General features: G+C 38.4%; 2 protein-coding genes across 2 annotated transcripts in view; one reads left to right on the top strand and one right to left on the bottom strand.

Moving 5' to 3' along the window:
• LOC103915049 (cytochrome b-c1 complex subunit 2, mitochondrial) overlaps window positions 1-12,596 on the top strand; it is a 14,067-nt gene extending 1,471 nt beyond the window's left edge. Inside the window, exons 2-14 of the mRNA XM_009321795.1 lie at window positions 1,359-1,451; window positions 1,576-1,725; window positions 2,986-3,050; window positions 4,048-4,104; window positions 4,455-4,579; window positions 6,102-6,199; window positions 6,629-6,686; window positions 6,853-6,948; window positions 7,850-8,049; window positions 8,322-8,402; window positions 8,969-9,045; window positions 11,361-11,514; window positions 12,354-12,596. Of these exons, the coding sequence (XP_009320070.1) occupies window positions 1,359-1,451; window positions 1,576-1,725; window positions 2,986-3,050; window positions 4,048-4,104; window positions 4,455-4,579; window positions 6,102-6,199; window positions 6,629-6,686; window positions 6,853-6,948; window positions 7,850-8,049; window positions 8,322-8,402; window positions 8,969-9,045; window positions 11,361-11,514; window positions 12,354-12,437 (1,338 nt within the window). The 3' untranslated portion in view covers window positions 12,438-12,596. The remainder of the gene's footprint in view (window positions 1-1,358; window positions 1,452-1,575; window positions 1,726-2,985; window positions 3,051-4,047; window positions 4,105-4,454; window positions 4,580-6,101; window positions 6,200-6,628; window positions 6,687-6,852; window positions 6,949-7,849; window positions 8,050-8,321; window positions 8,403-8,968; window positions 9,046-11,360; window positions 11,515-12,353) is intronic.
• A 95-nt stretch (window positions 12,597-12,691) lies between these two features.
• Window positions 12,692-16,524, bottom strand: part of PDZD9 (PDZ domain containing 9) — an 8,861-nt gene continuing 5,028 nt past the window's right edge. Inside the window, exon 3 of the mRNA XM_009321794.1 lies at window positions 12,692-14,706. Coding sequence (XP_009320069.1) covers window positions 14,507-14,706 — 200 coding nt within the window. The 3' untranslated portion in view covers window positions 12,692-14,506. The remainder of the gene's footprint in view (window positions 14,707-16,524) is intronic.

Genomic DNA, 16,524 nt, shown 5'->3' with positions numbered 1-16,524 from the left:
GCGCAGCTCTGTGGAACATGTCTCCCCTGGTATCAGGCTGTGGAATTGCCTTCGTAATTCAAGTCTGTGGAAAGATATAAAAGATGCCACACCAAAATGATATCCCTTTATCAATAGAACACTATTGATAAATAGTCCCCCGGGGGTTCAACCGAGGCCTTTCCCGGGAGCGGCCGACGAGGCAGGGCCGCCCCTATGGCCGGAGAGGGGAGGAGCGGTCTCCGAGGGGATCCTTTCTCGCTGGGGAGGCTTCAGCTGCTTGTGACAAGGTGGTGCCCTTGGCAAGTGGGACTCGGCTAGTCCTGGGGGCGTGGAGGGGGCAGAGGGCTTGTTCTGCTGCAGAAAGTCTTGCTGAGCCCGCGGACAGCTGAAATATAACTTGTGTTAGGTCTCCGCTGGAAATGCTTTCTCAAGTAGGATGGCGTCTTCTGAGTCACAGTATGGTTGCAAGTCAATTTTGGACATGCACTAGTAATTCATAAATAGGCTTAGCGGTTAAAATCAGGTGTCTTAAGAAACTTGTGGTGGGGTAAGAAAGGAGTTTTCCCTAGACTCATACATCGAACAGAGTCTGTGACAAAGCAAGGGGAATTAAGTCATTGGTATCCTACAACTGAGTGCAGCAGTGTTTCTGTCACTCAGTTTTTACTTTGAGATGTATGGGGAGTGAAGTTATTTTTTTAATGTGAAAAGAGTAATAAATAAATTTATTTTTACAAGTATAAGAAGCTTCCAAAAAGGGTGGAAGGGAATAGCATTTCAGATTTGAAATCAATAATCTTGTCATTTCTGTTGCCAGCTACTGAAGGGAAGGCTCTTGCGATGTTCACCTCTTCAGTTTGAAGGCCTGCTTCTGGTTATTACTCTGCAGTTTGGGGACTTGAATATGTGTCTTCTTTGTATGCAGCAGTCAGTGTAGATAGGTTGGTGTTCTGAGAGGTGACTCTTTAGGAGTTGAACTGCCTACACCTGATAAATTAGAAAGCTGCAAAGTTGTGTTCTGCTTATGTGGATTGCTGTAGCGGTTTGTTCAGTTAATTGCTATACATTGGTCCTATGGACTATAGTATCAGTAGAGATTCCCACTGCACAACAGCAAAGAGAGGAGGAAAAAAACCCCACCACATTCTTACAGTGCTATTTCTTGAACTTCCAGAGACATCGTATAAGTCATTGCACAGGTTCCAGCAGTGATGGAAAAAACGATCAGAGGAATTACAAGGGAATCACTGTTTTTACTCTGGGGCTTGAAGTTGTTCATTCTATTTCTACTTTAGAATTAGTTGCTTTTTCAGTATATAATGGAATACGTGATGAACTAATTTGGGAAATCCATTCTCTTATGCTTTCTCCTCTAGAAGAGACTTTACTCACTTAAGGTAGCTCCTAAAGTTGCAACCTCAGCAACTGCAGAACGAGTGAAATTATCTCCAGAGTCTGAGGATCTTGAGGTCAGTATGAATACTGGTATTTTTTTCTCTCTCCTTTTTATTTATCTTTTAAAACTCAGTCAAAGCAGAACTGTGACAGTACTTCCAGTGGATGACTAAACCAATTTTTTTCTTTTTAATACAGATCACAAAATTACCAAATGGCTTAGTTATTGCATCTCTGGAAAACTTTTCTCCAGCTTCAAGAATTGGTGTGTTTATTAAAGCGGGCAGCAGATATGAAACCGCTAGTAACTTGGGAACTGCTCACTTGCTTCGTCTTGCATCTAATTTGGTAGGTGTTTATTCTCTTTGCTATTGTGTTGGCAGTAGATGAAATGGTGGAAGGCTTATGATTGCAAAGAGAAACAATATGGTAAAATTTAATGTAAGAGATCTTATAAAGTGGAAAACAATGTACATTGATTCTTGGTTACCTGGTTCAAGTGCAGGAGAAATAACATTACTTCCTGGAAGACAGACAGTGATACTTACTTAGAACTATGCTCTCCAGTGGTGTTTTAAACTATATATATAAATTATATCTATGTCAAGCTATGCACATAACTCATTTAAGCTGCAGTAAAAGTTAATTTGGGTAGCTGATATAAACTCAATTTTGTGTGTGTGTGTGTGTGTAATATTTCTGAATATTTTTTCTTACTAATGCCATCAAGATATTTTAAGCTCCTTGTTTTCCCTTCCTGTCTTATGTCTAGCTTCAGTTATACAAGATGCTGTGGAGGCAGATACATATCAGCAGGTTCAAAAAAGAATCGGGCAAATTCATTGATAACAGGTCCTTAAACAGTTGCTAATAGGAGTAACTCCTGTAGGTACTGCAGGAATACCATTGAATGGGTTGTGGGATGTTATATTTAAACAGCCTTGTCTGTTGCCACTGTCAGGTGCAGAACGTTGGGCTAGATTTCCCATGGGCTTGACCCACTGTTGCTGTTCCCCTCATTCCTGTTTATCTCAATTGCTGCCTGGCTCTAGCTGCAGATGTAAACATGGCCTCTCTCGCACACCAGCCAGGCTGTGACGATTAGAGCTACACAGCGCCACTGATGTGTCTTTGACTGCTGTTGTATGGGCTCAATCCACATCAGTTTCAGGCAGAAAAAAAACCCCCAACATCCCAGCTGCTTATTACCTCCTTCCCAACTGCTGCCCGAGGTTGGGGCAGCTTGTTTCCCCGGACAGCTGTCAGCATAATAGTATGTATAGGCATTCCTTGCCCAGGTTTTGTCAAGCTTATCTAATTCAAAGAATCCTATTAAATGTTCAGGCAAACCTGGATCATTCTAGAATCTGGCTGGGGAGCAAATATGTGATCAATTACGGTGGAAAATCAGAGAGGATGACAGAAATGATTGGGAGTAGAGATGCAGTAAGCTGGCTCAACTTTTCAAAATGGCTTCTGTATAAATGAATGAACTGATACTGTTTCAACTTTGCCTGAGCACTGAATAACCTCAGGCAAATCTGTTCTTAAAATAGCTAGAATTTTAAGTGTTTGGGTTTGGTTTTGTTTTGTTTTGTTTTTAAATAGACTACTAAAGGAGCATCTTCTTTCCGGATTACTCGTGGCATTGAAGCTGTTGGGGGTAGCCTAAGGTTTGTAATCACATACAAAGATAACCTGTCTTCGTAAAATGCTAACAAGCTGTATGACTAAAGGAAACTTAAAACAATAAGCATAACAATATATAGGCAGATAAGCTCAGTGTGGTAATGGTACATGAATGGTGAACATTGACAAGGAACATCTTTTGTACTTATTCTATTAAGGTTCAAGAATGCAGTCATGACTGCTATTTTAAAAACACCTTTTAGTTAACAAAATATAAATGTTGTGTACCTGGAAGAAATATAATTTGTCCAGAAAGCTTAATGTTCTTTCTGCCTTTTCGGGCTTCGAGATTAAACTTCCTGAAGTCAGTAGATTCCCATTCCCCTCCCCCGCCTCCATCTTTTGTGAATAGATACCACTCATCACACTGCAATTTTGGGAACAATTCAGACAGTCGTTGGCTTTCATGATTTGAGAGTTTAAAGCCTAGAAAACAAGCCTAAGAGAAATAAAAGAGGGATCTTGCTGTGCCTGCTTTTTTGCAATGTATCTTGAAATCATCCAGTAAGATTGGTTTATATAGAATTTGCTTAATAGCAGTGTTTTATATAACTTGAGACTCTACCCTTTTTTGTTCCTGTTAATCACAAATGTGTTGAAGCAAGTGGAAAAGACCAACTATGTTTTCTGCCCAAAGAGAATAATTTCTAAATTGCCTTGTTTAATACATATATACATTTTTCTTCAAGTTTTGCTATTCAGCCTCATCTGTCGTTTTACCTTGAATTATCATGGTATCTTAAATTCTGATGGTCACAAGATGCTTTTTATTACTTGAATACTTAGACATAACTAAAACGTATATCTTAGTTCTGCTGTGTGCGTATTATCACTCCTTTAAACAGTCATCTCAAGCAGATTTAAGGTTAACTAGATATTCTAGTCAATATCTTGCTGACAAATTCAATCAATGGGGAATATGTGTGAAAATCCAATTCTATGCTCTCTGCTGAAATGGATTTTGTATTTTTTCTCATTTAGTGTGTACTCAACAAGAGAGAAAATGACTTACTCTGTTGAATGCCTGCGTGACTATGTGTAGGTATCTAGATATGCTATAAACTGAATGATTGCATTCTTAACAAACTGCTCTGTAGTAGAGACCTATCATTTTACAGGGTAGGATTAATACCTATTTTCGTGTCTTTTTGTAATAAATCAATAAATTACTGTATTAATATTCAGCTTCTGCATCATGTTGCTGAGCATACAGATGCTACAGAACTGAAGTTGAAATCTCATACTTTATACAGCAGTGCTAATAACTACTCCGGCTCGAGTGATATATTTTGTTGTTAATGTGTTGCTTACAGGTTAGTTTGAATTGCTTTCAACTTCAAAAGAAATACATGTATTCTGTTTAATGCCTTTGTAACTTTTTTATCTAGTGATACAGTAATGGAGTACCTTCTTAATGTCACCACAGCACCAGAGTTCAGACCATGGGAAGTAACTGATCTTCAGCCACGATTAAAAGTTGACAAAGCAATCGCATTTCAGAACCCTCAAGTTGGTAAGTGTATTTTCTGATCCACTGCATTGACTTCATGGGAGTTTCTTCAAAATGAAAAACTTTGGGTGGGGGGGGGGTTCGGGGGGTTTTTTTTAAAAAAAAAAATTTGGGGGGGGGGGGGGGTGTAGTTTCCCTTTTGCTCTGTCATATGACCATTTCATTTTTCAGCTTTTCTCCGTTGATAGGTATGGTCTTTCTGTTGTTACGGAGCTTTTTTTTGTAAATCCACAAGTTTTTCCAGGCTGTGCATAACAACATTTAGCAAGTAACATGCTGAAGACAGCTTACACCATTCTCCTTGACAGTTTCCATTTTACCTTTTTAATTTTTTTGAAGTACAACCAAAGAATGTGCAAGTCATGGCTGTTGTTGGCAATATATTTGCAGCAGCTTGTGTTCTGAAAACAATATTTAGGTATTACTCATCGATGTGGAAAGACTTCTTGAATTTGTATCGTTATTTGGGTATAAAAACAGTATGTATTTTCATTACACTGAAAATGGATTCCAGTTTTAGGTTTATAAATTTAGGTTTGTGGGTTTCAAAAAAAACCAACAACCCACCCCCCACCCCACCCCCCTCCAAAAAAACCAACCCCACAAAGCCTCAGCCAAACCAAGCCTATTCCAATATATCTTGTGTTACTTAACTCTAGTCATCCAAGTTCACCCAGGTAGTTCTGCACAATAAACTTAATTTGTACTAATCTGTGAAGCGTGCTCACCTTCATAACCTGTTAAAGGTGACAACACAATGTTGGGCTTTGGAAAAATCTCTGTCTTATATTGAAGGGATTTTTTTAAGATTTTTTTTTTTTTAAATCAGAATCAGGAACAATCTTTGTTTTTTAAACTTGTATCAACTACAGGTTGTTTTCATAGTAATATTTTTCAGCTACAGTTATGTTCAGAATCAGAACTATGAAGGAAGGAGTATCATCTTTCTCTTGAGAATATTTTGAGAATATCAAACAGGAATGAGTAGAATGCTATCGGATGCAAGAAAAAAATAATGAGAAGGGAATTGAAGACACTAGCATCCTTCATCTGAATAGGGAGATAGATGAGACATCACACTAAGCTGCAGATAGTATTAGAAAAGCCTGTTCTTTCTCAAGCTCAGGAGCAAGGGATGCTTACAGTGAAGGTGATGATGATTCTGAAATGAATTAAAAGGATATTGGGGTTTGTTGTTGTTTGCTACTGCTCCCCCAAACACTGACTGCATTTATAGCTTGCTGTTGAAGCCAAAAAGTGTTGAGCATATGCAAGTTATTAGATTTTATTTTCTTTTTAATAAGTTACAGAAGAATAAAAGCCCTCAGACCAGATTCTGTTGCCCGAGGATTAGGATGAAACTTCAATGTGTATTGGATTATTCCAGACCTGCTTTTGCAGATCTTGTGGTCCTTAAAGCGGACCACAGCTCTGTTTCACTGGGGTAACATTTAGTTTTATTCATAATCTTCATTAAAAGTGGCTCTTATGTTAATCATCATCACTGAAACTTTGTTCCTCTTAGGAGTGCTGGAAAAGTTGCATGCTGCAGCTTATAAGAATGCTCTGGCAAACCCCTTATATTGTCCAGATTACGCAATTGGAAAAATTACTTCTGAGCAGGTAGGATTATTTGTGTTGTGTTATAAATCTGTTTCAGTTTCTTTATCAAAGACAGATGAGAGAGAAAATGGATTTAGTAAATATATAGCCAGTATTTACTATCATATTAGTCTGGTGTTATAATAATTTACTTCCATGCAGCTTTTAGTATTGGGTACAGAACACACGTTCGCATTTAGAGAGGTGTTTCATGTTAGTGGCTTTTTGTTGATAGGAAGGCTGTCAATGAAATGCAAGTGTTCTTGTATAAAAGGGTTTTGTAGTAGTCACTGGAGAAGGCGTAAAATGCTATTCTGTAGACAGTTTGTTCTGGAAGCATTGGAGTTTGCTGCATGAAGAAGTATAAGGCTGAACAGTGGATGTCAGAAACACGCTTGCCATTTTTGTTCTTTATACAAAATACCCTAAAATGTGAATTTACTGTTGCAGCTTCACCATTTTGTACAGAACAATTTCACAAGTGCAAGGATGGCTCTTGTAGGAATAGGTATGTATGTTCTTTAATGGACACTGCAGTTCATAAGGGAAAACTATTGTAGAAATTTGAGTTCTCTGTAGAAGCAAAATGTTACGGTACACTTAAAACACTTCTATGTAACTGCTGTAGCTTTTCAATGCCATTACATTACTTGGAATAAACTATTGTGTTGCAGGTGTAAAGCACTCTGACTTAAAGCAAATTGCAGAACACTTTCTAAATATCCGAAGTGGAGCTGGTATTTCTAGTGCAAAGGCTGTCTATCGAGGGGGTAAGTATGTTTCTTCTATCTGTTCTGAATGACTGATTATCTGTTTATTATAAATGTAGTAGTATTCAAAGTTGCAACTGAAAAATATATAGTTGTACTAAATGCGATACATGGGAAGTGACAGTTCAGAGGCATCTCCCATCTAAATAAGCAGAGGATTATTCCCCACCATGGAAAGTTCTGGGATAAAACTGAACCCATATCTCCAACAAAGCTTTACCTGAAAGATCATTTATTCCATAAAGTGAAAAACAAGCTGGCATATGATTCCTCTTGGCATTTTTTGGAGAATTCCCTTAAGAATAGATTAAGGACTGTCTAGAAGTGGTGGTAGGCTTTCTTTTTAGGGAAGACCTGTTAGAATGTCTTAAGTCTTTCATAAAAGACAAAGCAATGCTTAGCTCTTTCAGAAGTATCTTGTGCTAATACCAATAGCTATTCTTTAGTTGGGGTATCGGATCATTCTGTAAACAGATGGGGAAAAAAATAAAGTTTCCAACATTTAATATTTGACTGGAATAACTTCAGTTTCTACAAAACAGAATATTACTATGAACAGAAGGTACGCTACTTTTCTGGATATTTGTTATCTGGAGACTCACTGAGTTTTATCATCTCTTACTATGTATGGTTTAGGGTCAGGTTGAAATAAGGCCTAGTAAGATACTTGGTTTTGTGCTTGCAAGGGAATTTTTGAATGTAAAGGTCTTTTTAAAATGACCTACAGCCTACTAACAGCTTCTTGCTGTCTTCCTGAGTGGACATACAGTAACTGCACACCCTGGCTTCTCTCTCATGAAACTAACTCCTGGCTAGAAATGTTTCCTTTCTGTACCTCTGAACGTACGGTAGTTTCTAACTGAACACTGCATTACCTTTTATTCTGTTGTTGTATTTTTAGGAGAAATCAGAGAACAGAATGGTGATAGCCTTGTCCATGCTGCTATTGTCACAGAAGGAGCTGCTGTTGGAAGTGCAGAAGCAAATGCGTTCAGTGTTCTTCAGCATGTTTTAGGTGCTGGACCCCTTATCAAGAGGGGAAGCAATGTTACCAGCAAATTGGCCCAGGGTATTGCTAAAGCAACTACTCAGCCATTTGACGTGAGTTCAAAGAGTTTCTCTACTCTAATATTTTAAGTAAAATGCATACTATCCTTAGAGAGGTTACTACTTCAGCTAGAATCTTTATTAGTTTTTTCTTGCACAAGTTACAGTATTTCAGAGAAGGCCTTCCAATTTGATCTTTCCTCTGCACAGATGGAGTTTAGCTTCCTGAATTATGGTATTTTAGATCCTAACAGTAATTACTTTCCTATGCTTGATGCTGAGTTGTTCTGATACTTGAAACGGTTGGTGTAATGTTTGTTTTGCAGGCTTCCGCATTTAATGTTAACTACTCTGATTCTGGGCTCTTTGGGATTTATACCATATCCCAGGCTGCAAATGCTGGGGAGGTGAGTTGCTGATTAGAATTTAAGTATTAGCAACATAACTTTCAAACTAGTGTTTTGATTTGAGATAGTGACTGATTCATCTAGAAAAAATCAATTCATATGGTTTCTTGTATAAGAATGCTGCATGTTCAGTTAATGACTTAACTCTGTAAGCTGGGAATGAGACTTGCTTTCTGGGAAGTACAAATACCTAATACGAACTAGAACTAGTAAAATACCTTGAATTGCTGACTGTAGTTTCTGATTTACATGTGTAAGCCTAAGCATATCATGAGGAATGTGCTGGCTCTCGAAGCTGGCAGAACTGAATACTCTCATGAAAAATGGTGAGACCATGCAAATTAATGTGGTGTTGCAATTTAAATCCACGCTGTTTTTTGTGTCTCACTTGGGCATTTATTACAGTGGTTTTAGTTTTGTTATAAAGCTATTCAGAATTGAGTTCAGGAAGACAATCCCAACACTGTCACCTGCTCTCCCCTGAAGTTTCTAAGATGTCAGATAATAGAAATAACATGTTGACATTTAATGCAGGAAGAAGTCTTAAATGATGTCATTATCCTCAGGTCATTAAAGCTGCTTTGAACCAGATAAAGGCAGTTGCTCAGGGCAGCGTCACCAATGACGACGTCATAAAGGCAAAGTAAGTGAGTAAAGGACTGTCTTGTGTGTTGTGAAGAGAAGTTTCTTAACAGGTAGCTACTTGTCAAACACTTAAACTATTCTGTACTGCAAAGCTTATCGTTGTCCTCTATTTCCGTGGGGAACTACTCACTTCCCTGCCTTAAAATTGAAACATTGTCAATACTTCTAGTAAAATTCTTCAAAAGCTCCCCCCCCCCCCCCCCCAAGCTACACTGATTCTCTGCTAGTGGTATTTCCTAATAAAAACTTGTTAGATAAGTTGTAACGTTTTCTGAAAACTGTTTCAATGTAAGAAATCAGCAAGTATCAGCAGATGCTGTCGTTTTAATCATACTCTGTAGTATTAAGATGTATTTAAATTAGAATTCTAAATTGCATTATTTAGGTAATTCCTTTTACAGTCACACTGTGGCAATTCCCCAAATGATTATAGTAAGCAATCTTCTGCATCTTCAAAGAGTAGTAGTAATGAGGGTCTGCAAGTGTAAAGCGCTGAATTAGTGATGTTACATTCAAGTGCTCGAAATACGTGCCCCTAGGAATATTTGAGATGGGGGGAAATTATTATTAGAGATGCAGTAACACCAACAAAGTTTGAGTTTCTAATTTATAGAGGGTTGTGCACATTAGCTGGTGCTTGATCTCCAAGTAGTTTTAAAATGCACTGAGCCTCTCAAACTGTAGTTGTGCAATACAACAATATAGTACAGATTCACTCAAGTAGAAATATTAAAAATACTCTGTTGCATATATAAAATACTTACAAGACTCCACCTAAAGCTTGATTACACAAAACATGATAACCTGGACATGATTGGTTGAGCCTTAGTCACTAGTAGCTAAATGGTGAATTCTGGACCTTTATATTTGGTGTTATGTTGGTCTCTTTTTTGGTCTTTTTTTTTTTTTTTTTTAAAGAAGCTGCCTAGTATTGGGGAGTTACAGTGCTGTGGCTTTTTTTTTTTGTTTGCCTTCTTGAATGGCTTCACGTATTTTCTATTGCTTTTTTTCCTTTAGTGACCAAAAAAAAAACCCAAACCCAAAAAACAAATTCAAAGTCAGTGATATTTGCAGTGTCTTGCAATTCAGTCAAAAATACCAAGCTATTTCTATTGGAATAAACCATTTTCTGCCATTTTGATTTTTAAAAAAGAATAGAAGGACTAGCTTATAAAAATAAGATTTTCATATGTAGCAGTGAGACTGTGTGTTGCGGTTTAACCTCAGTTGGCAAGTGAGCACCACGCAGCCGCTCGCTCACTCCCCTTCAGTGGGATGGGGGAGAGAATCGGAAGGGTAAAAGTGAGAAAACTCGTGGGTTGAGATAAAGACAGTTTAATAGGTAAAGCAAAAGCCGCGCGTGCAAGCAAAGCAAAACAAGGAATCCACTCACTCCTTCCCATCGGCAGGCAGGTGTTCAGCCATTTCCAGGAAAGCAGGGCTCCATCACGCGTGATGGTTACTTGGGAAGACAAACGCCATCACTCCGAATGTCCCCCCCTTCCTTCTTCTTCCCCCAGCTCTATATACTGAGCATGACGTCCCATGGTATAGGAATATCCCTTTGGCCAGTTTGGGTCAGCTGTCCTGGCTGTGACCCCTCCCAGCTTCTTTGCACCTCCAGCCTTCTCAGTCGGTAGAGCATGGGAAGCTGAGAAGTCCTTGGCTAGTGTAAGCATTACCTAGCAACAACTAAAACATTGGTGCCTTATCAACTTTGTTCTCATCCTAAATCCAAAACACAGCACTGTACCAGCTACTAGGAAGGAAATTAACTCTATCCCTGCCGAAACCAGGACACTGTGTGAAACAGAAAAAGCAGTATAAACTTGCTGTGTTTTAACAGAACATGGAACTATTGCACACAGAACCTAACCTTTTACATTCATTGCTGTTTTGTTGCTTACAACAAAATTGCTCTGCATACATCTGTCCTTGATGAGAAACTGAAATCAATTTTAAACCTGATTTTTAAACTTGATAGTTTGTCTAATTCCTGGAGTACCTGCATTAGCTACTTCAAACAGAAGCAAATTCTGAGCTAGACATCTTCTGACTGTGTGGGGTGGCTGATCATTCCAAGGCTGTAGGTGTTCACGTACCCTGTCATTTTCATGCTTGGGCTATTTATTTGTGGTGCCTCTTTCCTAACTACAGAACCCTTCCATACTTGAAAAGGAAAACATTTCAAAACAGAGAGGAATCTTGAAAACTTAAAAAGCACCAGAAACTCATTGCACTTACGGGGGTGGTGGGGAACATAAAAACAGGACTTACATGCTCACTCATCCTTAATGCTTTGTTTGATGGCAGAAACCAGCTGAAAGCCACCTATTTGATGTCAGTGGAGACTGCAGAAGGGTTACTGAATGAAATTGGCTCAGAGTCATTGGTTTCTGGCACACACACATCACCATCTGTTGTTGCTCAAAAAATCGACTCTGTAGCCACTGCTGATGTTGTGAATGTAAGTATGTGTTGGCATCTACAGGTGTTCCTTAATCACTGTGTAACATTGTTTTATACAAAACTAGTGCTTGTTTGTGTGTGTTTATAAACAGACACATACACTGTCTTTAAAAAAAGCAACTCATTTACAAATCCCAGCTGGCTATCTTTATTAACAGAAGACCCTTTAATCCAATACACTGTAAAACTAGCGTAGCTGGAAGTATGTGAAATTCTCATCTACTTCACTTAAATTTACCAAAACTGCCAACTAGTATTCTTGGAAAACTTGCTATTAGTTCCAGTGCAGGCACTTCTGCGTCAAGGCTTTTAGCATTCCTGAGTCTAGAATATTTGGTGTGCTTAATAAAACAATTAGGCTTTCAATGATAAATTGACATAACTGCATTGCTATTCCAAATTACCTTGTTGCTTATACTTAAGCAAACTTCATACAGAAATCCATCAGAAGGAGAAATTCTAAGATGAAAAACTTGTTTTTTCACAGTCACCACTAATTTGTGTGGCAGTAGCAATTAGCAATAGCTTTAGTAGTAAGGAGAGATCCACTGTGTCTTGTGGTGTAATAATTATTCTAGGAATAACCATTTTCAAAGAGTTCATGCCTTATATCCAACTGTCATTCTGCCATTCCTGTTTAGATTATAGTGACAAGGAGCTAGATCAGAAGCAAGTAAGTTTAGACAGCAAAAGGAAAATTGTTTACTTGATGATGTACTATAGTAGTGTTGAGGTTTGTTGTTTGTTTTAATAACTTGAGGCTGAGGCTATGAGCAGCAAGATAAATGGTGTTGTAGTGAATATTTCCTTATATCCATCTTTCTGATTTATTTTCAGGCTGCAAAGAAGTTTGTCAATGGGAAGAAATCAATGGCAGCTAGTGGGGATTTGGGAAACACTCCTTTTCTTGATGAGTTGTAAAAACAAAACTGGGATGTGGATTCAAGATGGACCTGAGCTTTAAGTCACCTGTGTTCTAAATAAATTACTACTAACATGTTATTTATTAATTCAGTTCTTTCAGAAAATTAATCTGGAGTAATTGTGGGCTTGCACTCATCAAATAAAGTGCTGAGTTCCTACATTTTGTGCGAAGGTTTTTTCCACTGAAAATTATATCTAAACTGCTGATAAGTGGCTCTGTACACTGAATGTAAAACTACAGTGAGAAAATAAGGTGAATTTTAGTTGATGTAAAAAATAGAGATATCAAGAATTATCATTGTGATGCAGACAAATACTGTAATTGCCACTAATTGTCCACGTATTCAGGAGAAGTTCTTGATAATTGTCTGCACCATCCTTATATCAAGTAAATGAAGAACATTACCTTCAAACAAAGATGAATATATTGGACCTTAGAGCTTGTAACTGCTACTCGTCTAGGACTAGCAGAGGTAGTGTTTCTGAATGTCTTCTCCACAAGTAGCATTGATGGGCATCTTTGATGGTAGGGAGGGCATTGCTAAAACAGCTTTATATAGCTCATATATTATTTTGTATATCTTAGGACATTTAGGTTTTTTGGAAGTCTAGGCATGTGCTAAAACAGGTAAGATACAACTTCAGAAATCTAGGTTTTGAAGAAGTCAAGTTTTGAGCTATTCTGAAACAAAGGCAAATTCTTCCAGATAGGATGTCTCTGATACAGAAGGGCAGGAAGAAGAGGAACTGGTCTCACTGTTTTCCATAGCCCAGTATGAGGGAGGTCTAACACCACTGGCATCGAACTTAGGATTGCACAAGGCATCAACATCATTATGAAGTACAGCATCACAACCAGTGTCTGTGCGTACTCTAAGTGTCTGGCCTGTATCAGATATCTGCCAAATTTTGGATATTGATGGTAACTTACGAGTGAACTCACAGCAGTATGACTGGGAAGATTTATACTGAAAAGTTTCCAAGTCTGCATCATCATCGCTACTGGACCTGGTGGTGTCTTCATCCTCAGCATCTTCACTTCTGCTGGAAATACACAGCATGATATTACTTTAACATGCAATAATTCCCATAGCTATTTAGTTAACTAATCATGGAGTCCTAAGTTTTTTGTGAATACTTGTTCTAAAGACAAGTTCATTAGTTCTGAAGCTCCTCTAATATCAAACTAATACTATTGTCCATAGTCCTTTGCACACAGTTTCCTTTGGACTCTAAAGTAATAGCTAAGTTGTAATTCGGTCAATAGAAAAGCAAGCTATCCTTCTTCTGCTCCTTCAGAATAGCAAATAATTGATTTATTTAAACATAAGCTTAGAGGTTTAATCTCTTGGAAAGCCCCTTGCTGCGTGAGCTTCCTTTCTGCTGTTCTAGCCTAATTATCTCCTTTCAATACTTCTGTTCCTTCCCCTACCTCTGAGGTTTCTTCTCTGTTAAAAGTTTTCCTGAGGCACAAAGTTTTAACTGCCTTGTATCCCATCTAGATTAATTATACTTGCTATATGAGCCACCTTTAGGATTGAGAGCAATGTATTTTTAAAAGCTTCTGTATGCAGTGGCTCTCAGAAGAAGAGTGTTTTTTTTCCTTAAGTTTAATTTTAAAAGTCATAATCATTAACCACTTGTCAGTAGTTAGACCAATTAAGAAACAGATAAGCTTTTTACATGGTTGTAGCAAGACCTCCATCTTGATATCATCAGCTACTTGTAATTGTCTAGATCCTTGGCTATTATGGTTGACAGGGCCTCTTTGACTTCAGTGGCCATTATTGCCAGCCAGACTTTTTATGGTCTCTGTGGAGGTGGGAAGGGGCATGTCTAAAATTAATGTTTGTCCTGACCCTGTTTTCACTGTAACTAGAAAAGTAAACTTTTCTTTTGGTATTTGTTAATTTCAAATCACAGTTTTCTATTGCAGAAAAATAAATGAAAGTAAATCCTTAGACTAACGTTTTATCCTAAAATGAAAAAGCTATTATGCTATTTCTTGTTTCTTGCTATAATACTAAGCAAGGTGTGAAATTCTAGTTGTGTACAATACTTATTTCTTACTCTGCTGTCATCACAGGAAGCTTTGCTTCAGGAATTAATTCAACTGCACTTTGCCAGCATTGAGGTACTTCAACAAAATCTCTGTAAACTCTGATTTGTACAGTAGTTCCTACAGGAATATTGTGCAGGAGTTGCCTAAGCTCTCTGAGAGTCCATCCTAAAACGTCAGCATATCCAATTTTTATTAGAACATCACCTGCCAAGGAAGAAAATTGGCAGCAATCAGTTTAAGAGACTTGTTTGGGTTTTTTTAATGTTCGTATTACAAAATATGTAGTCTTAACCACTTTCACATTTTTATGTAAAAGCATGTGTTCAGCAGCTCTTCAAACCAACTGGATGCAATTTTTTTTTTTTTGCTTCCTTTTTTAATGAAAGGTTTTTTTTTTTAATCTCTGTTAAGAACTAACCTTTTCACAGCACTAAGGAAAGCTGCAGTTCACTTATTTACTTTGGGATTTTTCTGAGCAAATGTGCTGAACTTTAGATTGCCTGTTCAGTGCTACCTTCCATTTCCATAGGGTTTTTTAGGCAAGATAAAGGTACAATGGCGCATGCTCTAATCAGGACCACTACCTGGGACCAGACAGACTCCAGCAAGTTTGAGCTGAGATCACATAGCTGCACTCCAAACAGTTCTGCTGGCATCTTTCCACTGCTTCACTGTACCCTTTCACAGCTGGAATACCCTGTCTATACATATCTGCTGCCTACCCTTGTAAGTCACCTTGCTGTTTTATCTGTTGGTATGGAGCCAAGCGTACCCCTTCCTCCACAGTGGTTAAGTTTACCTAGGTGGATGCTGGAGAATCCGTGTAACAGCCGTGCCACCTTATGTTTGTCTGGGCCCCCGGAGTTTTCCAGGGTTTGACTGTCTTCAGTGGCTGGTGCCTGTCCCTCCACTCTGAGAACAAACAACACGTGGACCCATCGCAAGACAAAGTCAAGCGAGGCCAGGGGAGAAGTAGGAGATGCCTGCAAGAGCTGGTGCAGAATCTAACCGAGGAGTTCCAGTAGAAAGCAGTGGTGACGTTTTGTGTGTGTGTTTGTTTGTTTTAAGGGATAAGGCTACAAATAATGTTCTTATTACCTGCTGCCAGTGGAAAGCACTGAGCTGGAGTTTGCAAAAAGCAGTACCTCATCCAAGAACAACAGAGTACAGAAACCCCAGCACCTATATATACCATGGGGTATAACAAGATGGGCTTCGAGAGGTTGGGGGAATTGCAATTACTGTGTAAACCTGTAATTTTGGAGACTGCAAAAGGCAAGCAGAATCAATCTGCAGCAGACTACAGCTCTATCAGCAGCCTGGCAGAAACAGTTGCACAGAGGAGCAGTATCAGTAAACATTATGTACTGACAGAACAGCATAGGGGATTTAAACAAGCAGTACAGCTGTCTGCTGCCATATTAGGCAGAACAAGGAGCCTCTCTCCATCTGCTCTATTTTCTTCTTAACCCTTTTGGGTTAAAAATGCCTGTAGCAAAAATTTGCAGGCTTTAAAACTGTTTACCTGAACTACTATGATTTTTTTCATTCACTTTCTACTAACTGCTCCTACTCCATCACCATAACACCTTCTCTCTACTCTAGCTTATCACAAGATACTGGTTCTACTGGGGTGCAAACAAGAAGCTGTGAAACAAGTACCAGGATAGCAGTTACCAAAAAGCAACAGGAAACATTTTACCAAGTTTTATGTATGTTCTCAGCCTCAAACAGAAAGGTAAATCACCCAGATTACGTGTTTCAAAATGCATAGACATAAATGTACTTATGTTTTAAAATATCTGCAAGAGACTCTTGGCTTTTAATAGATTCTTTCATAATTCTGTTTTTTCTGCCTATACTGTGCTGATAACACTGTTGTGGCGAGTCAAAGCCATCTCTGAACTGCAGACGTAGACAATTTCGCTCCTCTGCTCCAGCATCTAGAGTCTGAACCGCCCAGCTTTTCAGTTCACCTATCAGTTTTGTGTTTGCTATCATTCATTGGCCACTGAAGATTAA

Source organism: Pygoscelis adeliae, unplaced genomic scaffold (genome assembly GCF_000699105.1).
Source record: "Pygoscelis adeliae isolate BGI_AS28 unplaced genomic scaffold, ASM69910v1 Scaffold234, whole genome shotgun sequence".
Lineage (NCBI taxonomy): Eukaryota > Metazoa > Chordata > Aves > Sphenisciformes > Spheniscidae > Pygoscelis > Pygoscelis adeliae.
This window is presented reverse-complemented; position numbering and strand designations above follow the sequence as displayed.